The sequence below is a fragment of the Akebia trifoliata genome, chromosome 16 (assembly GCF_017979445.1).
Source record: "Akebia trifoliata isolate Shusen 1 chromosome 16, ASM1797944v1, whole genome shotgun sequence".
NCBI classification, from domain to species: domain Eukaryota; kingdom Viridiplantae; phylum Streptophyta; class Magnoliopsida; order Ranunculales; family Lardizabalaceae; genus Akebia; species Akebia trifoliata.
The window spans coordinates 3,468,490-3,486,206 of record NC_141390.1 but is presented as its reverse complement, the minus strand read 5'-3'; the positions used below and the strand labels follow the sequence as shown (position 1 = coordinate 3,486,206).

At 35.5% G+C, this 17,717-nt stretch overlaps 1 protein-coding gene across 2 annotated transcripts; it reads right to left on the bottom strand.

Moving 5' to 3' along the window:
- Nucleotides 1-811: 811 nt before the first annotated feature.
- On the bottom strand, nt 812-16,119 carry LOC147382303 (uncharacterized). 2 transcript variants are annotated; one of them, XM_086427534.1, is made up of 5 exons: nt 15,961-16,116; nt 13,766-13,973; nt 11,441-11,984; nt 1,629-1,872; nt 812-1,203 (listed from the first exon to the last, which is right to left on the bottom strand). In XM_086427534.1, exons 2-5 carry the CDS (start codon nt 13,801-13,803, stop codon nt 1,157-1,159), a joined length of 873 nt encoding a protein of 290 aa, XP_086283660.1. In that variant the 5' UTR covers nt 13,804-13,973; nt 15,961-16,116; the 3' UTR covers nt 812-1,156. The 2 variants fall into 2 exon arrangements, with proteins under 2 accessions (XP_086283660.1, XP_086283661.1); XM_086427535.1 differs by lacking the exon at nt 13,766-13,973 and having other exon boundaries at nt 15,961-16,119.
- Between the last annotated feature and the right edge of the window lie 1,598 nt (nt 16,120-17,717).

Sequence of the window (17,717 nt, the reverse complement as noted above, 5' to 3'; positions counted from 1 at the left end):
ATTTGGGCTTGGATTTAGGGAGGTAGCACTAAATCCTTAAAAGTTTAAGGATGGCACTGTAAATAACCGATAATTTGTAACTTAAACGCTCTTTCGCTGCAACTTTCAATCTGCGCCATCGATCTGCATCTTATCCAACAGCCTTGTTTTGCTTGGCAAAATGTATGGTATTTAAGCTAGTGCCGAACGGCTCCCTATATATATAATGATTTTGACAATCCATGATCAGAATTGAGAATCAGGTATACAATCGAAACCAGATGCCTCAGGAAGAGTTTCACAATGACAGTATGAAGCCAATTGAGCTCTCTCTCAGCCATCCATTTTTTCAATGTTACCTACACCACAGGCAGATGTCATTGGATCTTGTAAAATGGATATACATATATATATATATATATATATACTCAATCGAATCTCCTCGATTGTAATTCCAGTCAATCTTACCAATAAATATCTACAGAATTACAGTTCCAGTTCCTCGTGTCCCATGAGTTTCCTTAACTCTCAACAAACTTGTACAAAAATCCAAAAGTTCAAACACCAAATGTGTGTAGATGCCTTTATTGAACTGGAAAAAAACAATTGACCTATAAAACATCATGAAACTTAACTTGAGGGCACCAGATACTATGACAAACTAACAGCAGTATTAGGAATTTGTCTGTCATGTGCTGTTATAATGGCCAACGCAATGGTCAGTCTACTTTCTTTCTGTTTTACCCTCTCTTTTGAACTATTTTATGAAATTTTATGTCCAATATATATTCATATTCAAACACTCCTAAATGTTCTTTGTTGGAAGAAAAAGGAAACAGACTAACAAAAGCCATTATACTAAATTGTGTTTTTAACATACAAGGAATTTCTTCTTCTTTTTTCACATACCTCCCTTGCTAATTGGGAAAATTTGAAATGCCCAACTAAATCTAAATTCATAAAAATGTTAACTTGCTTTCCTCAACTATTGACTGCCAACAACAAACCCTTCCTTTATGAGACACAATGGAGGTTGAAACTTGATAGAGTAGGCCCAATATGTACCCATCCGTTCGAAGAAAGCTTGTAGCACAGATCTAATATAAGAATTGTACCGATGATAACCCGTTCTTCAATCTGTGGTTGTTTGCCTTTTGCCACATTTTCTTTTCTGTGATTATAAGCAAATTCGGCTAGGTAAGTTTCCCTTCCGCTTCTTCTCTCCTGATATAGTTTTAAAACAAACAAACAAACAAACAAACAAAAAACCAAAATTACGACCTTCCTCAAGCTTACACTACAATTCGACCTGAAAAGTAATCCGTGAACTAAGAAAATTATGAGTTGAGGGTGTATGATCGTGTAGAAAATGCTTTCTGGAGAAGATCATTTTGAATCAAATGGTCCCGAGAAAATAAATTTTCCCATAAAATGTTTGCTGGTGTTTTGATTGCACCTAGAAAAATGTCAAGAGAGTTGTTTTTAGTTGATGGAATAACACTAAGATCTTCCCACCCTGCCAAGAAAATCAATCTCTTCAAGGGTCTGAGTCAGAATTTTTTTCCAGCAACATTTTCCTGTCAATTTTCCCACACGATCATACGAAAAGAACACAACATGCATGAATGAGGAAAAAGAAGACTACTCACTCAGAATCGACGGGGCCTCCCCATAGTCAGAGTCTTCATCTTCAATCTCTTTTATACTCTGAACTACACCATCAACTTTTTTTGTTAGGTGTTCTGTGTGTACCTCAATATCTTTCAAAATCTTACCTAACTGAACCTCATATGCCGCACATCGATCTTCATATGCTGTACACTGTCGTTGAAATCGTTGTCTCTCATTATAAAGCCTGGTGGTTAACTCACGAATTCTTTTATCCTTTTCATCCTGCAAACAAGAAAAAGTGCACAAAATTTAATTGCCATAACACGGAAAAGAAAAAAAAAGAAAGACACAATCCATGAGGTCATACAAATTCATTGGATGTTGGAATCCATTGAATCATCATAACAAGCCAATCTATAAAAATTATATATCCAAAAGGACCCCATCTTGCGATAGCTGAGTTAATTGAGAATACCACCTCAGTGCAACCAATTGCACTCGGAACGATGGCATCATAATGTCATCCCGCGCATGACTGATGCATTGCATATGCACTTTACTGTGTACATGACACAGTAGCATTTTCTGATAAGAGAGAACTGTTTCTGTTGGTGTTTCTCTTAGTATGGAGTCTTAGTTTAAAATCAAATTGTGAAGTCTAATTGAGATGACTATAAATAAGGCAAAGTATATCTGACTTAGGCATCCAAAAATCCAACAAAGTCTCATGGGAAAAGAGATTGACCATCTCGAATACAATTGACCTTCTATGTTTCTATCCATTTTTCAGTTCTAATAAAATTTCACCATCATTTTCTCCACCATTCGGCCTGTGTTTACAGTATAGTATCGTTAGAATTTGGTATCAGAGTGAGGACACGAGACCACTTATGCCCGATAAGGTGACTGTTAGAAAAAAAAATCTCAACCGTCAAAATCACTATCGGCATGTGATGGCTGCAGTCAAGACCCACACCACAAAGGAAGGACTCTTCTTGGCAAAGTCTAATCAATCAGGAGAAAAAACTTAGTGCCAAGAGCCGCCATATCACTACTTGATGAACCAAGGATGATCCCTGAGAGCCGATCTACAATGATTTGAAAGGGCTAATCCAACTGTTGATTATCGTTGGCACTCAGGATGGAATTTTCTCAGTTAGCTCAATCTATCTCTTGTGCTCAGGGTCCGACATCCCCTCATTTTTCCTTTATTTGAAGTACCAAGTTACCCTTGAAAGTATCCTTCTTCTGGTTGCCAACTTTGAGGAAGATTCTCACCACGGATCAGATTATTCTCCAAGGTTTTCCTGCTCCGAACATTTGCTTTTTATGCAAAGAAAGAGGGGAGTCGACGGAGCACATTCTTGTGCATTGTTCATTCTCTTATCAGATTTGCTCCCACTTCTTATCCTTGTTTGGTGTTTTGCATTGATTTCCTCAGTTTCTTCAGTCCCTACTTCTTTACTGGACCTATTTGGGCCAAGGTTTCCATGGCTCTAATCAAATTTTGTGGAGTCTCACCCCCTTCGCCATTGGATGGGGATCATGGACGGAGGGAAACACTCGAATTTTTTAGGGAAAGGAGCTTTCAGTGAAAAGAGTTGCATTTGAGGTCATGGGTCTTATTGGGCCAATGTGTCTGAAGAGTTTTGGGGTTTTGTTTAGTTTAGTTTAGTTTTTTTTTTTTTTGAAGACTTCATTTGTAGATGGGATTTGTCTGTAAATGGTCCAATACTCCAATGAATTACCAATCCTTTGTCTTTGGGTCTGCTTTTTTCCATGCCTCGTACTCAAATGGTCACCTCGTCCGTCATTCTTTTCAATATATATGCATATACACAGTGAGCCAAACTTTTCAATTGGTGTTGCCACCACGAGGAGGTAGCATTAGTATCAATGAAGGAGCATGATTAGCTGGGTTTCATGGTGCTATTACACATTGCTCCAACAAAGAAAGCACCATCGCCACTCAATGCTTGAGAGCAGCAGAGATAAGCGAATAAGGAGATTGGGGATGTCTTGCAATTGTGAGGAAAAATATACCCCAGGACACATATCACACGTAGACATCATTAAGGGGGAGGAAAATGAGCTAAGTGATGAAGTCATCAGATCAGACAAAAGTAGAAGCCAACAGAATTGATCCGTGCGAGCCCGGGGAAGTAAGGCGAGCCAGGCACTGAGAGAAAGAGAGTTCCCAAACTTTCTTTTTAAATAAATAAAAAAAGACGAGGAAAAAAAAATGTAGCTTCCAAGCCTTATCTATTCCTCATTCCCATCCACCTCTCGTCTAGTCCATGGCCTGCTCTTTCTTTTGAAACTCTTGCCAAGGTCTTCTCTACTCATAACTGTCAGTTCATGAACTAAAAGCGGTGTGTTAAAACTCTTGGATCTACCACGTGGATACAGGTGAACTTGTTAATAGAAACAGATAGTACCCAAATCTTCATCACTCCCACCATCCTCAAAAAGCTGGGATTCGTGTAAAACCTCATGAAAATTTTGAAGTTAACATTGCTGCTGGAGGTAAAATCAGTAGCCTTGGTGTGTTTTCTGCTTTACTTACTGCATTACAAAAACTACATTGTTTGGTAGATTGCCACAAATTACCCTTAGGGGGCTGTGAACCCATGACGTAGTATTGGAGGCACAATGGCTTAGAAAGTTTTTCCTATAAAGAATGTTTCTATTTACTTTAGCATTCTCACTTTATTCTATATAATGAAAGGTCTATGAATGAGGTTGGTATCCCATCCAACTCTTTCCAAAGGAATTCGTCCCTTTCTTTCTCTCTTCTTTTCTTGTAGAAGAAACAAAATAGTCACCAAAATCTCCGACTTATTGAAAAATTTGCGCGATTAATTCATGAATTTTTCCTTCACTTATTGAATCACAACTTTGTTTTAATAATACGTGACTTTTAAGAACTTCAAAATGCATATGACCATGTGAATTGGAACTTTCTCAAGTATTTGTTGAGAAGGACGGGCTTTAGAAGGAAATGGATCAAGTGAATCATGATGTGTAGTCTACTCCATCTTTCTCAATATTTGTAAATGGGTCCCCATCGAGGTTCTTTTGGAGTTCGAGAGGATTACGACAGGGTGACCCTTTGTCTCCTTTTTTTTTCATTATTGTTGGGGAAGTTTTGGGGCGAATGCTGGCTAGAGCGGTGGAAACAAGGGCACCGAGGGCATTCCTATTTCACACCTTCAATTTGTAGACAATACTTTGGTCTTCCTCGACTCTTCTCCTATGCAGGTTCATTTTTTGAGTGGGATTCTCGATTGTTTTGAGACCATATCGGGCATTCCTGTGAACTATAGGAAGTGCAAATTATATGCAGTGGGTCAGATTCCGGGGATAAAAATGTTGGCAGCTTCAATTGGTTTTCAAGTGGGTACCCTACCTTCATCCTTTCTGGGGCTTTCTTTGGGTTGTGAGTATTGTAGTAAAGAGATATGGGACCCAGTGTTGGAGAAGGTGAGGAAGAAGCTAAGCTTGTGGAAAGCGAGATCTCTCTCAAAAGGCGATAAACACACATTGATTAAAAGCACCTTGTCTGCAATTCCAAATTATTTTCTCTCTTTGCTCTCCTTGCCTAATAGTGTGGAATTGAGGCTTAATAGGTTGTGCATAGACTTCTTTTGGCATGATAGAGAAGGGAACAAGAATTATGCAGGATGGCAAGGGAAGAAAGGGAAAATTTGGGAAAATAGAGAATTTGGTTAGGGATTTGGTTAACGATTTGGGTTAAAATAGGGTAAACCCAAAAGTAAAATATCGTTTTCTCGCAATTACAACAGGATAGATGAAAATGGTTAAAGGTTAGAGTTTGTAAGGTAATGATTAAAGGTTAAGAGAATGGAGAAAAGATTAAGAGTTGAGGTTTGTAGGTTTCAAGAATCAAGAAAAAGGTTTCAAAAATCAAGAATCAAGATTCAAGAATCCAAGACTTTAAGAAATCCAAAATCAAGAATTCAAGATTTCTTGAAAAATCAAGAAAACGAAGTTTATGGGTTGGGTTCTTGAAAGGATTATAGGGTTCTTGATGGTTTCTTAATCTCTCACAAATAAACAAAAGAAGATAAGAGAATAAGAAGAGGATTAAAGAAAAGAAAAAAAAAATGATATTTACCTTTGAATTACCCCAATGATTTCCATGACATCAACAACATAGAATGCACCAACATTCAAAAAAAAACATAAACTTTTATAATTTGTTTATTCCATTCATTCTCTCCATAAATAAACCCTAATACAATCTATAAATAAGGAAAATCAACCAAGAGTCCTAATAAAACTAAAATACCTAATTTTCGTAACTTTCTCTCTCCTAAATTTTCAACACTAATAAATTTAAATAAAACACATCCTAAAATTACCCCTAAATATTATAGTAAGATCATGAGCCAATAAAACATGAATATAAGCCCAAAAAACATAAAAATAAAACTCTAAAACAACTCAAAACTAAAAAAACAACTAATCTAAATTAATCTCGACAATAAATCTAGACCTAATTAAGTGAAAACCTCAATAATTACAAATTTTTTGTCGGAACCCTTGACTATTGACTTGATTTGTATTCTGCATTAAAGAAGCTCCATCTCATGTGTTGGAAGAAAATGTATACGCCAAAGAGTTGTGGAGGATTGGGTTTAAAGAAGTTTAGTGTAATGAATTTAGCTCTTTTGGGAAAGTGGTTGTAGAGCTTTGTGAATGAGGATGGTAGTCTATGGAGGAAGGTGGTAGAGGATAAGTTTTGGGTGCAAAATAATAGGTGGGAGAACGGTGAAGCTAAAGACTCACAAGTGTGGGGTATGGAAAGGGATTTTGGGTAGGCTTCCTTTGTGTCGCAAGAAGGTGAAATTTAAAGTGGGTAAGGGGGATCGAGTAAGATTTTGGGAGGATTGGTGGTGTGGGGACAAAGATTTAAATAGCCAGTTTCTGAAATTGTTTGAGGTCTCTTTGAAAAAAGGGGAATTAATATCCTCCTTCATTCGTAGGGATGATGAGAGGTTTGGTTGGGACTTTGGGTTCAATCGTCCAATGATTGGGAAATAGGCTACTTAGAGAGATTCACAGCTTGTGTCGACTCTTCGGCTTTGGATCTTAATATTGAAGACACCCGCATATGGATTAGTACGAAGGATGGCAACTTTTCTATCAGATCTTTTTACTTGGCTGGGATCCAAAGAAGCGAGAGCCGAATTTCCCATACACCATGGTTTGGAATACTTTGATTCCCTCAAAAGTTCCAATCTTTATGTGACTTGAAATTCTTGGAAGGTTATCGACCGTTGATCTCTTAGCAAAGAGAGGGTTCTTTCTCCCAAACTTTTGTTGCCTTTGTAAGAAAAATGGGGAGTCCATGAATCATAAGCTCATTCATTGTAGTTTCACGGCTGAAAGAAATCATTTCTTCGTCTATTCAAAGTGGTTGGGTGCGTTCCATTTTATTTGGATGGTTTATTGGATAGTTGGTTACATTAGGGAAGGTATTTTATAAAGGCAACATGGACGTTTTGGGGTCTCCTACCATTCGTGATATATTAGGGAATTTGGCGGGAAAGCAACCATAGGGTCTTCAACAATAAAGAAAGGGAGGACAAAGACGTCTTAGTGAGATCTTATAATGCGGAACGCAAATCAAGTCAACCATCAAGGGTTCCGATAGAAAATTTGTAATTATTTACGTTTTCATTTATTTGGGTTTAGATTTATCGTTCGAGATTATTTTAGATTAGTTATTTATTTAGTTTTCTATTTGGAGGCTTTAATTTTATATTTTTTGGCTTATTTTCATGTTTTATTGGCCCATAGTCTTAGTATTATATTTAGGGGAAATTTAGTAATCTTACTTTATATTTTATTTAAGTTTATTAGGGTCTGAAAATTAGGAGAGAAAGTTACGAAAATTAGTTTGACTAAGATTCTTGATTTTTTTTTTTTATATAGATTGTATTAGGGTTATTTTTTATTAATGAACAACGAAGAATTTTGATGAATAAAGAATGAGTTTCTTTCATGAAGTGAAGTGACTTCTCCACCATTCTTGGTCTAATTCCAAGAAGCCCTTGGTGTGATTCCAAGGTTTTATCTTTCTATGCCTTTCTCTTTTTTTCTTTTAATCTTTATTTTTTTTTCTATTCTTTTATTTTTTTTTCTTGATTTTATTTTACTTTCTTGATTCTTGATTCTTCAAATTCCTTTTTAATTTCTTGAAACCTACAAACCTCAACTTTTAATCATTTTCCTATTTTCTTTAACCCTTATTTCATTAATCTTTTTTCCAAATCTTTAACCCTTAATCATTTTCTTACCCTACAAGTATTTAACCATTTTCATTGGGATTGTGATCATAATTGCAAAAGGTCATGATTAAATATCTTAAATCTACCCCGAATTGTAATTTCAAAATGTGTTAATTAGAAAGCTTTATGTTTTACATTTCAACATATAACCAATTGGGATTTTGGAAACCCTTTTCTTATTGTCGCCCAAATCCTAAACCCAATCCCCAACCAAAATTCCCTAAACCCCCTTATTTTCTTTTCTTTCCACGCCGTCCTACATCATCTTAGCTTTATTATTTTTTTGGTGTAAACATTTTAAAGAATTCAGGGGTGTAGGTGGGATAGGGTTTGTAATTTAGACATGGGGTAGTTTTTCTAGGGGGAATCCCCCCTTCCCTTGGGTAGGTTTGTGTTTCCTTGTATCTTCCAATTGGTCATCTCGACCTCCATTTTGATTCTAATAAAATTATCTTTACCTATCAAAAAAAAAAAAAATGTGTAAAATAATGAGGAGAATGACATTGATTTGATCTTAATTCAGACTCACGATAGTGATCTTTTTTATATTTTGAATAGTATAAACCTTGAATATGTTGTGGACATGTGATTACTTGTTGTGGACGCATAAATGACATCAACATGGGAATTCTTAATTTATCATTCTAGTTTAATATGAAACTTGATATAATATGAGAACACCTGCTATTAGGAACGATTACATACCCTAACCTAGCTCAATTTTTTCCCAACTTTTTCCGATGTTTCCCGATTTTACTGAATTTTCCCCTTGCCGACTTATTCCCAAACCCTAACTTGGTGACTATGGAAGAAACATGTTATTACAAATATTGGTCATGGCATTGGAGTTATTTTCAAAAAAACAATTCTCACCTTGGTCAGGTTTATTTTTCTCCTAAGAAATTATGTTTTGGTGCTTCATCTGTCATGCCAAACCAACTGATCACAACTTCTCATAATCAATCACTTTCTTTCTCTGCAATGACAAATATGATCTCCATTAAACTTTCTTATATGGCAAAGTCAGTTTACGGTTCTTCTAGAAAATCTATTCCTGGCTATATTTTGGGTATTCTTCTTCAACGACCACCCACCATCATTATTGAAGGAGGAATATTGGAACCAAATTTTGATTTTGTTGAATGAAATATTACAGACAAACTTGCCATAAGTTTGATATATGCCTTGCTTTCTGAAGAAGCTATGATTGATGTAACGGAACTTCACACATCCCATGAAGTATGGACAACCCTATGAGAGATCTTCTCCCAAAGTTCAAAGACAAAGGGAGCTCCAACTTTTTTATTAAAAAAAAAAGGATCGTTCTCTATTTCTGATCATGCTCGAAAATTTAAGAATATGTGTGAGTTGCTATAAGCTATTGGCAGCCCAGTCCCAAATACTATCCAAGTGTATTGGATTTTGAAAGGTGTAGGCCCTGAGTACCACACTTTGGTACAACCATCCTCACAAAGCCTCCCATTCCTACATTTAGAGAAGTGATTCCCTCTTTGTTATCTCATGAACTCCTTCTAAAATCCCTAACACCTGAATATCCTATACACAATTCTGTGTTCACTGCTCAAAGAGGAGGAAGATCTGGTAGGAATAACTGTGGTGGTAGAGATCCTCAAGAGGTGACACACACTAATAACTCTTCAAAACACTTCACAATCAAGGGTTTAACACTTGAGCCCCTCATCAACAATGCCAACATCTCCAACAGAGTACATTGGAACAGCCACCAATATTCAGAACTCAATTTCTTCAGAAACGGTTTGCAAACCATATCATCGTGATGATTAAGTCATGGTTGGTAATGGGAATTCCATTCCTATATCCCATACATGTTCAATACTTATTCCCACTTCTTCTAGACCTATTGCTTTAAAAGGAACCTTCTTGTTCCCAAGATTCAATATATATATATATATGTTAGTCGTTTTACTTGAGACAACAGTTGTTTTTTTGAATTCTCAAACACTCATCTTCTTATAAAGGAACAAGAAACATGGAAAGTGTTGGCAAGTGGCTACGCCCTTGATCGTCTCCAACATAACTTTCCTTCTATCAATGTCGCATCCATCAAAGTATCCTCACATCAATGGCATGCTTGCTTAGGCCATTCTTCTTCTAGAATTTCTAGAATTCTTGGGTATTTGAATAAAAAGGGGCAAATCACAATTACACCCCTCTCTTGTCTTTCAGTTTGTCCAAGTTGTCAACTTGGAAAGAATCATCATTTACCTTTTCAGTCCAATGATCTTGTTCACAATATATAGAAAATTCTCTAAAGATAGGACTATTAGAAGCCTTGAACAGAAGGAAAGCTCAATTCCTGACATTATAATTGGCGCCAAATGGCTGCGGCTTCTTTTTTATTGTGCGTGTGTGTGGGTGGGTGGGTGGGTGGGTGGGGGGGGGGGGGGGGGGGGGGAGGGGGGGTCGGTCCTAAAATGTACAAGAATTTTTGGGATTTGTTTTTTGAGGATACATCGGAGTCTATGTTGTATGGTGGTTCTTAAGCCTATTTTTATTTTTGTACATTTTCTTTTTCTTATTTGGCTTTTCAATTGGTTGGTCAGCTCAACCACCTCTTTTGTACCACTTTTTCTCTCTATTTATATATATATATATATATATATATATACACACCTAGAAGAAGGATAGACAGAGATGCAACAAGTATAGGTATACTATTTTACCTCTTGGTTACTCTTTAATTGCAATCTGTTTATTGTGAAAAGGTCGTAATCCCTTGTTGAAATTAATGACATTAACAACTACATCTGCTGCAAATGCGATCACCCATACCATCTAATTAATCATAAAAATAAAAATAAAAGTAAGCCCTAATCAATTCATCATGATTTTGTCCCTAATATATGCATAAGAGCATATGCATTACAAATGCTACTGTGTGTGTGTGTGTCTGATCAGGATATTATGGCACACTAAATTTGATACATTGGCATCCACATGGAGATGAGTTGAGGCTTATTTTTGGTGAAGACGGTCCTCTCACCATGGAGATCATCCCATAACAAAACAAAAAAAAAGTAACAGTTCTGAAACTTCTAACCACATCAAATATTGAGTTCAAGTAAGTGGTAAAATGGATGGCCAACATATTTTTGATGCACAATCTCCTTGTGATGAGGCTAGAAATGTCAAATGACAATACTTTTAGTGAAGATGTTCCCGATGATAATGAGATGTTCCCGATGATAATGATATAATCCTTGCAAAAAATCAAAGCTTGAATCAACTCAACGCAATCCCCATGATCATGTGTCTTTTTGTCTTCACAAAAAAAGGTGTAAAAATAATTCTTTTTGATAAGTGTAAATTTATTAATGAGGAAAAAGAGGTGTAAAAATATCGCAACCTTTTATAAAATATAAATATATATACCCCGACTTCTATAATACATGAAAGCATGTAATCCATATTCATTAATTGAATTCTATAACAAAATGCTTGCAATTTGTATTTCGTGAATTCAAGATGTTTCTAGCTAATCAAATGCGCACCTCATTGAGTGGGGCCTTATCAGAACGTCGCACGGGAAGTTCATTAGGAAGCATTAGCTCATGATTATGCTCTCTTAAAAAGTTTGTAACAACCCATTTGTCTATACCCCTCCTGTAAGCTATAACTAACATTGCCTTGCATCCTACTCTTGTTTGTTTTGACAACCGTATATATTTATCTTCCTTAGAATGTCTCTTGCGACGAAAACCTTCTCTTGAACATACATAATCATAACCAATAGGTACACGGTCTATGCGCGATCTCTGCTTACGGTTAACACGTATAGTGAAACCATTACGCCTACCATACGCATCATAGTACTCCCTTGCATCATCTGCTGAATTGAACTCCATTCCAACACTTGGCTCTAAGGATAAAGCCCTTGCAGCTAATTCCTCAGTAGGAAGTTCAACCATCTCATTGTTTCCAGAAGTGTCATCACATTCTTCTTCTGTTTCAAGCTTATTTGAAGTTTCATCTTCCATAACCCTATAACTGCTCATTAAATCAAATCCTTGAACAGATCTGCTTGTCATTATATTCCTGTGAAAATGAGAAGATTCATTTATCATATATCTACTTGATAGCACAAAGAGGAAAAAAGTAAAATGCACTGTATATACCCATTTCGGAAATTTATTTCCCAATGAATTGTTCTCAAGTCCAAAAAAGAGAAAGTAGGAAGAAAAAAACAACAAACTTCAAATTTCTATTGTGTCTAGATGCCAAGAAAAAGACTTCTTCAAATATGGAGAACATAAAAAGGATAAACCTTAAAAGATAAGAACAACAATAACATGTTCAGAATAATAGGTACGCATTCCAATATTGGGGAAAAAATAATATCGAAAGTAGATTCATATGTTGGCCCTCGTTGATAAGCTTGCGAATTAGTTGAGTATTATATACAAGTTTTTGGAATTTTTAAAGAAAACATATAATAGGACCATCCAATTAATTGTCATAAATGTGTTTCCTACAGTCTATGTGAATGGCCCCCTTAAGAACTCATTCCCGAATCTTTTCGATTTATCCTTGAAAAAGAATCAAGTCGTTTCTGTGTTCAAGAGTTTCGAAAATGGCACGCTAAACTGAGACTTTGGGTTTAGAAGAACTTTTAACGATTGGGAGGTGGATATGTTAGGGAGATTAGTTCTTAGGGTGAAGAGTAACTATGTGCAGAACTCCTCAGAAGACAAGAGGTTGTGGGTTGGCATTCGGGATGGGAAGTTCACCGTTAAATCTTTATATGATAGCATTGCTCCAAGTAGTACAGCAGTCTTCTCTTACGCATTTGTCTGAAGGGTAAGATACCTCCTAAGATATCAGTTTTTATTTAATTGGCGGCTTTAGGGAGACTAGCGACTTTAAACCAGTTGATCAGAAGAGGCTTTATTTCATTAAATCAGTGTTGTATGTGTAAAACCTAGGCGAAAATGGTGGATCACTTATTCATTCATTGCCGGGTGACTCATCACATTTAGTCACACTTCTTGTCCTTATTCGGAATAGTGGGTTGTTTTCCTCGCTCAGTCAAGTCGGCTTTGGAATCGTGGTTGGAGTGGGGCGCATCTTTCTCGTCTTCTAAACGGATTCTCTGGTTCTTAACCCCATTTGCAATTTGTTGGGCTATCTGGAAAGACCGTAATTGTTGCATCTTTTAGGAGAAAGTTTCTACAATGAAAGGATTAGTTCTTTCTATTTTGGAGCTCTTGGTCTCTTGGAGTAAACTTCACAAGGAATTCAAGGGGGCTTTTTTTGAAGATTTTCTCGTGCGATGGGATAAGGTTTGTTCATTGCCGCGAGTGTAACTCGCCGGTTGCATATTGTTAGTTTTTTCTTTCTTTTGTTGTGTTGTTTTCTTTTCTCTTGTTGGTTCTTTTTGTGTTTTGGTTGGTCACCTCGACCCCCTCGCTCTCTTTTTCAATAAATTTATCTTTATCGATCAAAAAAAAAAAAAATTATGAAGGTACATGCATATCTTTATGGAATAGTTTCAAGGGATGGGATTTCTATTATTAGGGACAAACCCATTGAGTCAACAGATGATTTTATCATCACAATTTCATAGTTAAATGTTACACTGGGAAAACAAGCCACCATCCTCTAAACTCCTAAATCACCAATCTCTTTAATGTATTTAAAATTAAGCTTCAGCCATCCACTTGTAGGAATGACAGGTTCAAACTCATAAATGAGTGTTTGAAAAACAAGGGATGACCAAGGATTTTTCAGAGACATTTGTTATCATCCATTGGATATAAACTTCAAGTAATGTGTTGATTTAATGAAGAAAATTGCATTACATCAAACTAAAAACATACCATACAATCCATAGAAACAAAATTCCCCATAAGCACATTGGCCTTGCAATACCAGTAGGACATCTCCATTTTTACCACAGATCCACTAAGAGACATGAGTCATATGGTTCACTAGAAAATGGAAGCACAAAATAGTTTTTCCAAGAAACCAAGTATTTTCAGGAATTTGATCTAAATAGAAATGACTCCGAATTAAGCCTCTTTTTTCCTGCAAAATGGAGAACATTTTCAAGAGACAGCTCCAACATCTCACTTCTTATCCCATATTCTTCCTCCCCCACTGAGGACACCTTAATGATTATGACAATCTCAATCTTCATCGAAAACCAATCTCTTCAGTATGAAAATAAAGATAAAACCAGTAAAGCTCGCAGACTAGAAGGAAATGGGTCGGTTTTGAGTCAAATACAAGTAGATATAGACATCGACCCGACTTAAGATGTGCCGAAATCTTACATTTTTTTTATGGGTAGGTTGGACTTGAACCCATGGCCTCAGAGTTGTTTTTCAATGTGTCAAATCAGCTGAGCTATGGGCCTAAGCCCAACTAAATCTTACTTAGAACAGTACCATATGATCCATGTAGAATTTGTGACCCATGTTTGCAAACGTTCAGGTCATCTCCCACCATCAATTTGCAAATAATGTGAATTTCTTTAGTAAGCCATTGAACAGATATTTGAGGCAGCCAACATGTGTTCTTTTCCATTTTGAGGTGATGTCTTCTCTTCGGGAATTTATATATCAAAAGTTTCTAGATCTGTAAAATAATTAAGACTAATGATTTTTGAACTCAACCAAACAGCCGGACTCAAAACTCACTGACGTGTCATGCGCAAAGAACAGTAGATTCTTTCGCTCGGGATACACAACTGCAGATGGCAGATCGGTCAGGTCGGTTGTGTATCCTGAGGGACAGAATCTACGGTTCTTTGCCCATGCCACGTCAGTGAGTTTTTTAGTTTCCCTGTCAGGTTGAGTTCAAAAATCACTCAATAATTAATTCAGATGACTTTAGCTGTAGTTGGATAGAAAAGTGTGCCAATTTCCTATGACATATTTAGGTTTTCCTCTTGGAGAAAATTACACATCAAATTTATGTGCTAGTCGGTGATTGAAAGAATCGATGGGTGGCTTGCTTCTTGGAATAAAAGTGTATGTCCAAAGGTGGGATAATCACTAATTTAGAGCAGTCTTTCGGTTCTGCATGTCTATTTTTTCTCCCTTTCGTTAAACTCGACTAGGATATCCAATAAGTTCAAAAGATTGTTTCAAGTGTTTCAATGGAAAGAGATAAAGAACACTCATAAATATCATCTAATTGATTGGAAGACATTTTTCTTTTAGTTGGTCATCTCAACCACTTCATCAATAAATTGTGTTACTTATCAAATATAAATAAAAATTGGAAGACAATTTTCTTGCCAAAATCTGAGGATAACCTTGGATAGGATTCAACAAAACTCGTCAAGAAATATAGTCGTGAAGATTCAGGTGGAGACTAATAGTTTGTGTAAAAAAGGTTTCCAAAATCTCATGAGTCAGGCACAATGGGTGGGTGAAAATTTTGATCATAAATCCAAGATGTCTTCCTCAAAGGTATCAATTCCTCTTCTTAAGAACTCTGTCGTCTATGATGATGATAGAGCTATGTGGAACTTTGGGTTAAAAAAAATTAATGATTGGGGATTAAATGGTGACTTTTGAAAATTATTTTACGGTTGTTAAAAGTGATGTGTGTTGAACAATACTTGCCCCAATCCTTGATTGAAGGCGTGGTACATGACAGAATTAAATGGCGAAATACAACTCATATTGCCCAACCCAGTAATTGTCATAAGGTGTAGATGACAACGATGAAGATGACATGTTTGGTAATTCCAATCCCGACATGAACTATCAAAGATTAATCAATTTCTTTTATAAATGATCTTTATTTTTTCAAACAGTCAATGTGCAATGTATAATCCCTAAGTTCTTCTCTATAATTCAAAATCCAACATTTTCAGAGAGAATTAAACATGGATTTTGATTATCCTTTCTCCACCGATCGAATTCAAAGCCAAGATTTTCAGAGAGAGAGAAAGAGAGAGAAGTAAACCAAGAAAAAAAAAAAAACCATTAATAAAATTCGCCACTCATTTTCGAATCAAAACCAATCTCAGAATTGAAAATTGAAAGAAGAAGAAATTTACCTGCGATGAGATTGATTCGAATAATCTTCACCTTCAGAGTAGAAATGGATTTCGAAATCGAGATCGATTGATCAAAGAGAGTGATTAGGGTTTTTGAGTTTCGAAACATGTAAGAAAGACAGTGAGGAATTTAATGTTCCAATATCACCTATAGTCCCCAGTGTTAATGTGTTATAAAGTAAGACAAAACTTTAATGTTTATCACAAATACCTAATTTATATATCATTTACGCTAATGCTGCCACTTTTCATGAAACAGCCTTTTTCGCCAACTGGTATACATTCAAACATGAATCGTCCATCATTAGAATGATTCTATTGCCACACCAACTTTTATTTACAACACTCCAAGACCTATATCATTTTTTGAGAAAATTTCGAAATTTCGAATCTCTGTGCATTGTTCATTTTAATTCCCAAAACATGTTTTCCAGGGACACTATTAATAATTTATAGTGACGATCTCGTTGATTATTTACCAATGAGATCACAAGTAATTTTAAAGACAAAATATCTTTGATTTTTTAACGACAAGATCACATGTAAAGATCATTGATTATAAAAGTGACGATCTCAATGAAAAAACATGTTTTTTGAATTAAAATGAACAATCTAACGGAGTCGAAATTTTGCCCTATTCAGAGCATGAAATAGTAATTCACCCATTTTTATTAATATCGTCTAAAGTGGGGTATTCCATGTAAAAGTTGGCGTGGCAATAGAACCTCTATATTGTTAAAGGAATGACCTTGGAATGTGCACAAAATAGGTCTCTTAAAACATTTGTATCCTCATTCCTCTAGTTCCATTTTACATGCCCATATTTGTCCAAATTCTTCATCAACTGCTACAATTGCGTCCTTCCATCTAATTCATTAACCTTAACTTTGTGTCGAACACTATGTATTGTCCTAATAATGGATGCATTAAAATTATCCAATTGCGTCAATATGTTTAAGACTTTTCTAGGTTTTATACTTATCCGTATATATCCTTCAAAATCTATAATTCTTCATTTGTGAATCTCGTCATGTAAAAGTGTCGTTCAAAATTATTTGTTAATGGATCATTGTGAGTGTCACATTGAACTTCAACTTTCTACTGATCGTCTTCTAGAACTTTCACTCTTTTAAGTGAAATAGACAATCACATAGTTTCATTTCAAAGTGTGTTCTCTAACTTTTGCACCTCTCTCGTAATCAAAGTTAATTCTGCAGGTCCTTTTCGAGTTATTTGATTTTTTATTGACAATAAATATCTTCAAGATTTTCCCAATTCGTCGACACCAATCAATAAGTTCATTAAAAGAGTAAAATATCTACAATCAAATAACATAGCATTAGTCTTGCATATAAATGATAAGTTATAATGAAAAAAATAACACTGAACTCAGATTAAATACATATCTTATCATTGGCAAAATATTTTGTTACATCAAAATTTATATGTTCGGAATTAAACTCTTGTATGTTAAAATTCAAAATCTACAATAAAAAAAAAACATATAACATCGATTTTGACGGTAAAAAACATATTTAAATGATTGAACTAATATTTAACAAATGAAACAAGTATGCAACATTCAATTGCTTCCATACGTGGTGTTTGTATTAATTTATTTTTATAAAAAATAAATAGAAAAGAAAAACAAACAAAAACTAAATAGAAAAAAAACTAAAACAAAAAATGGGTTGTATCCAGGATTTAAAATAGAGAGTTACTATTGTCACACCAACTTTTACTAATGTCACAACTAT

Coding starts and splice junctions, on each gene's coding strand:
- LOC147382303 (XM_086427534.1), bottom strand. CDS start 13,803: ATGTGCTTATGGGGAATTTTGTTTCTATGGATTGTATG. Junction 1,873..11,440: donor ATAAGGCCCCACTCAATGAG/GTGCGCATTTGA, acceptor TCTTGTTTGCAG/GATGAAAAGGATAAAAGAAT. Junction 1,204..1,628: donor GGAGGCCCCGTCGATTCTGA/GTGAGTAGTCTT, acceptor AAACTATATCAG/GAGAGAAGAAGCGGAAGGGA.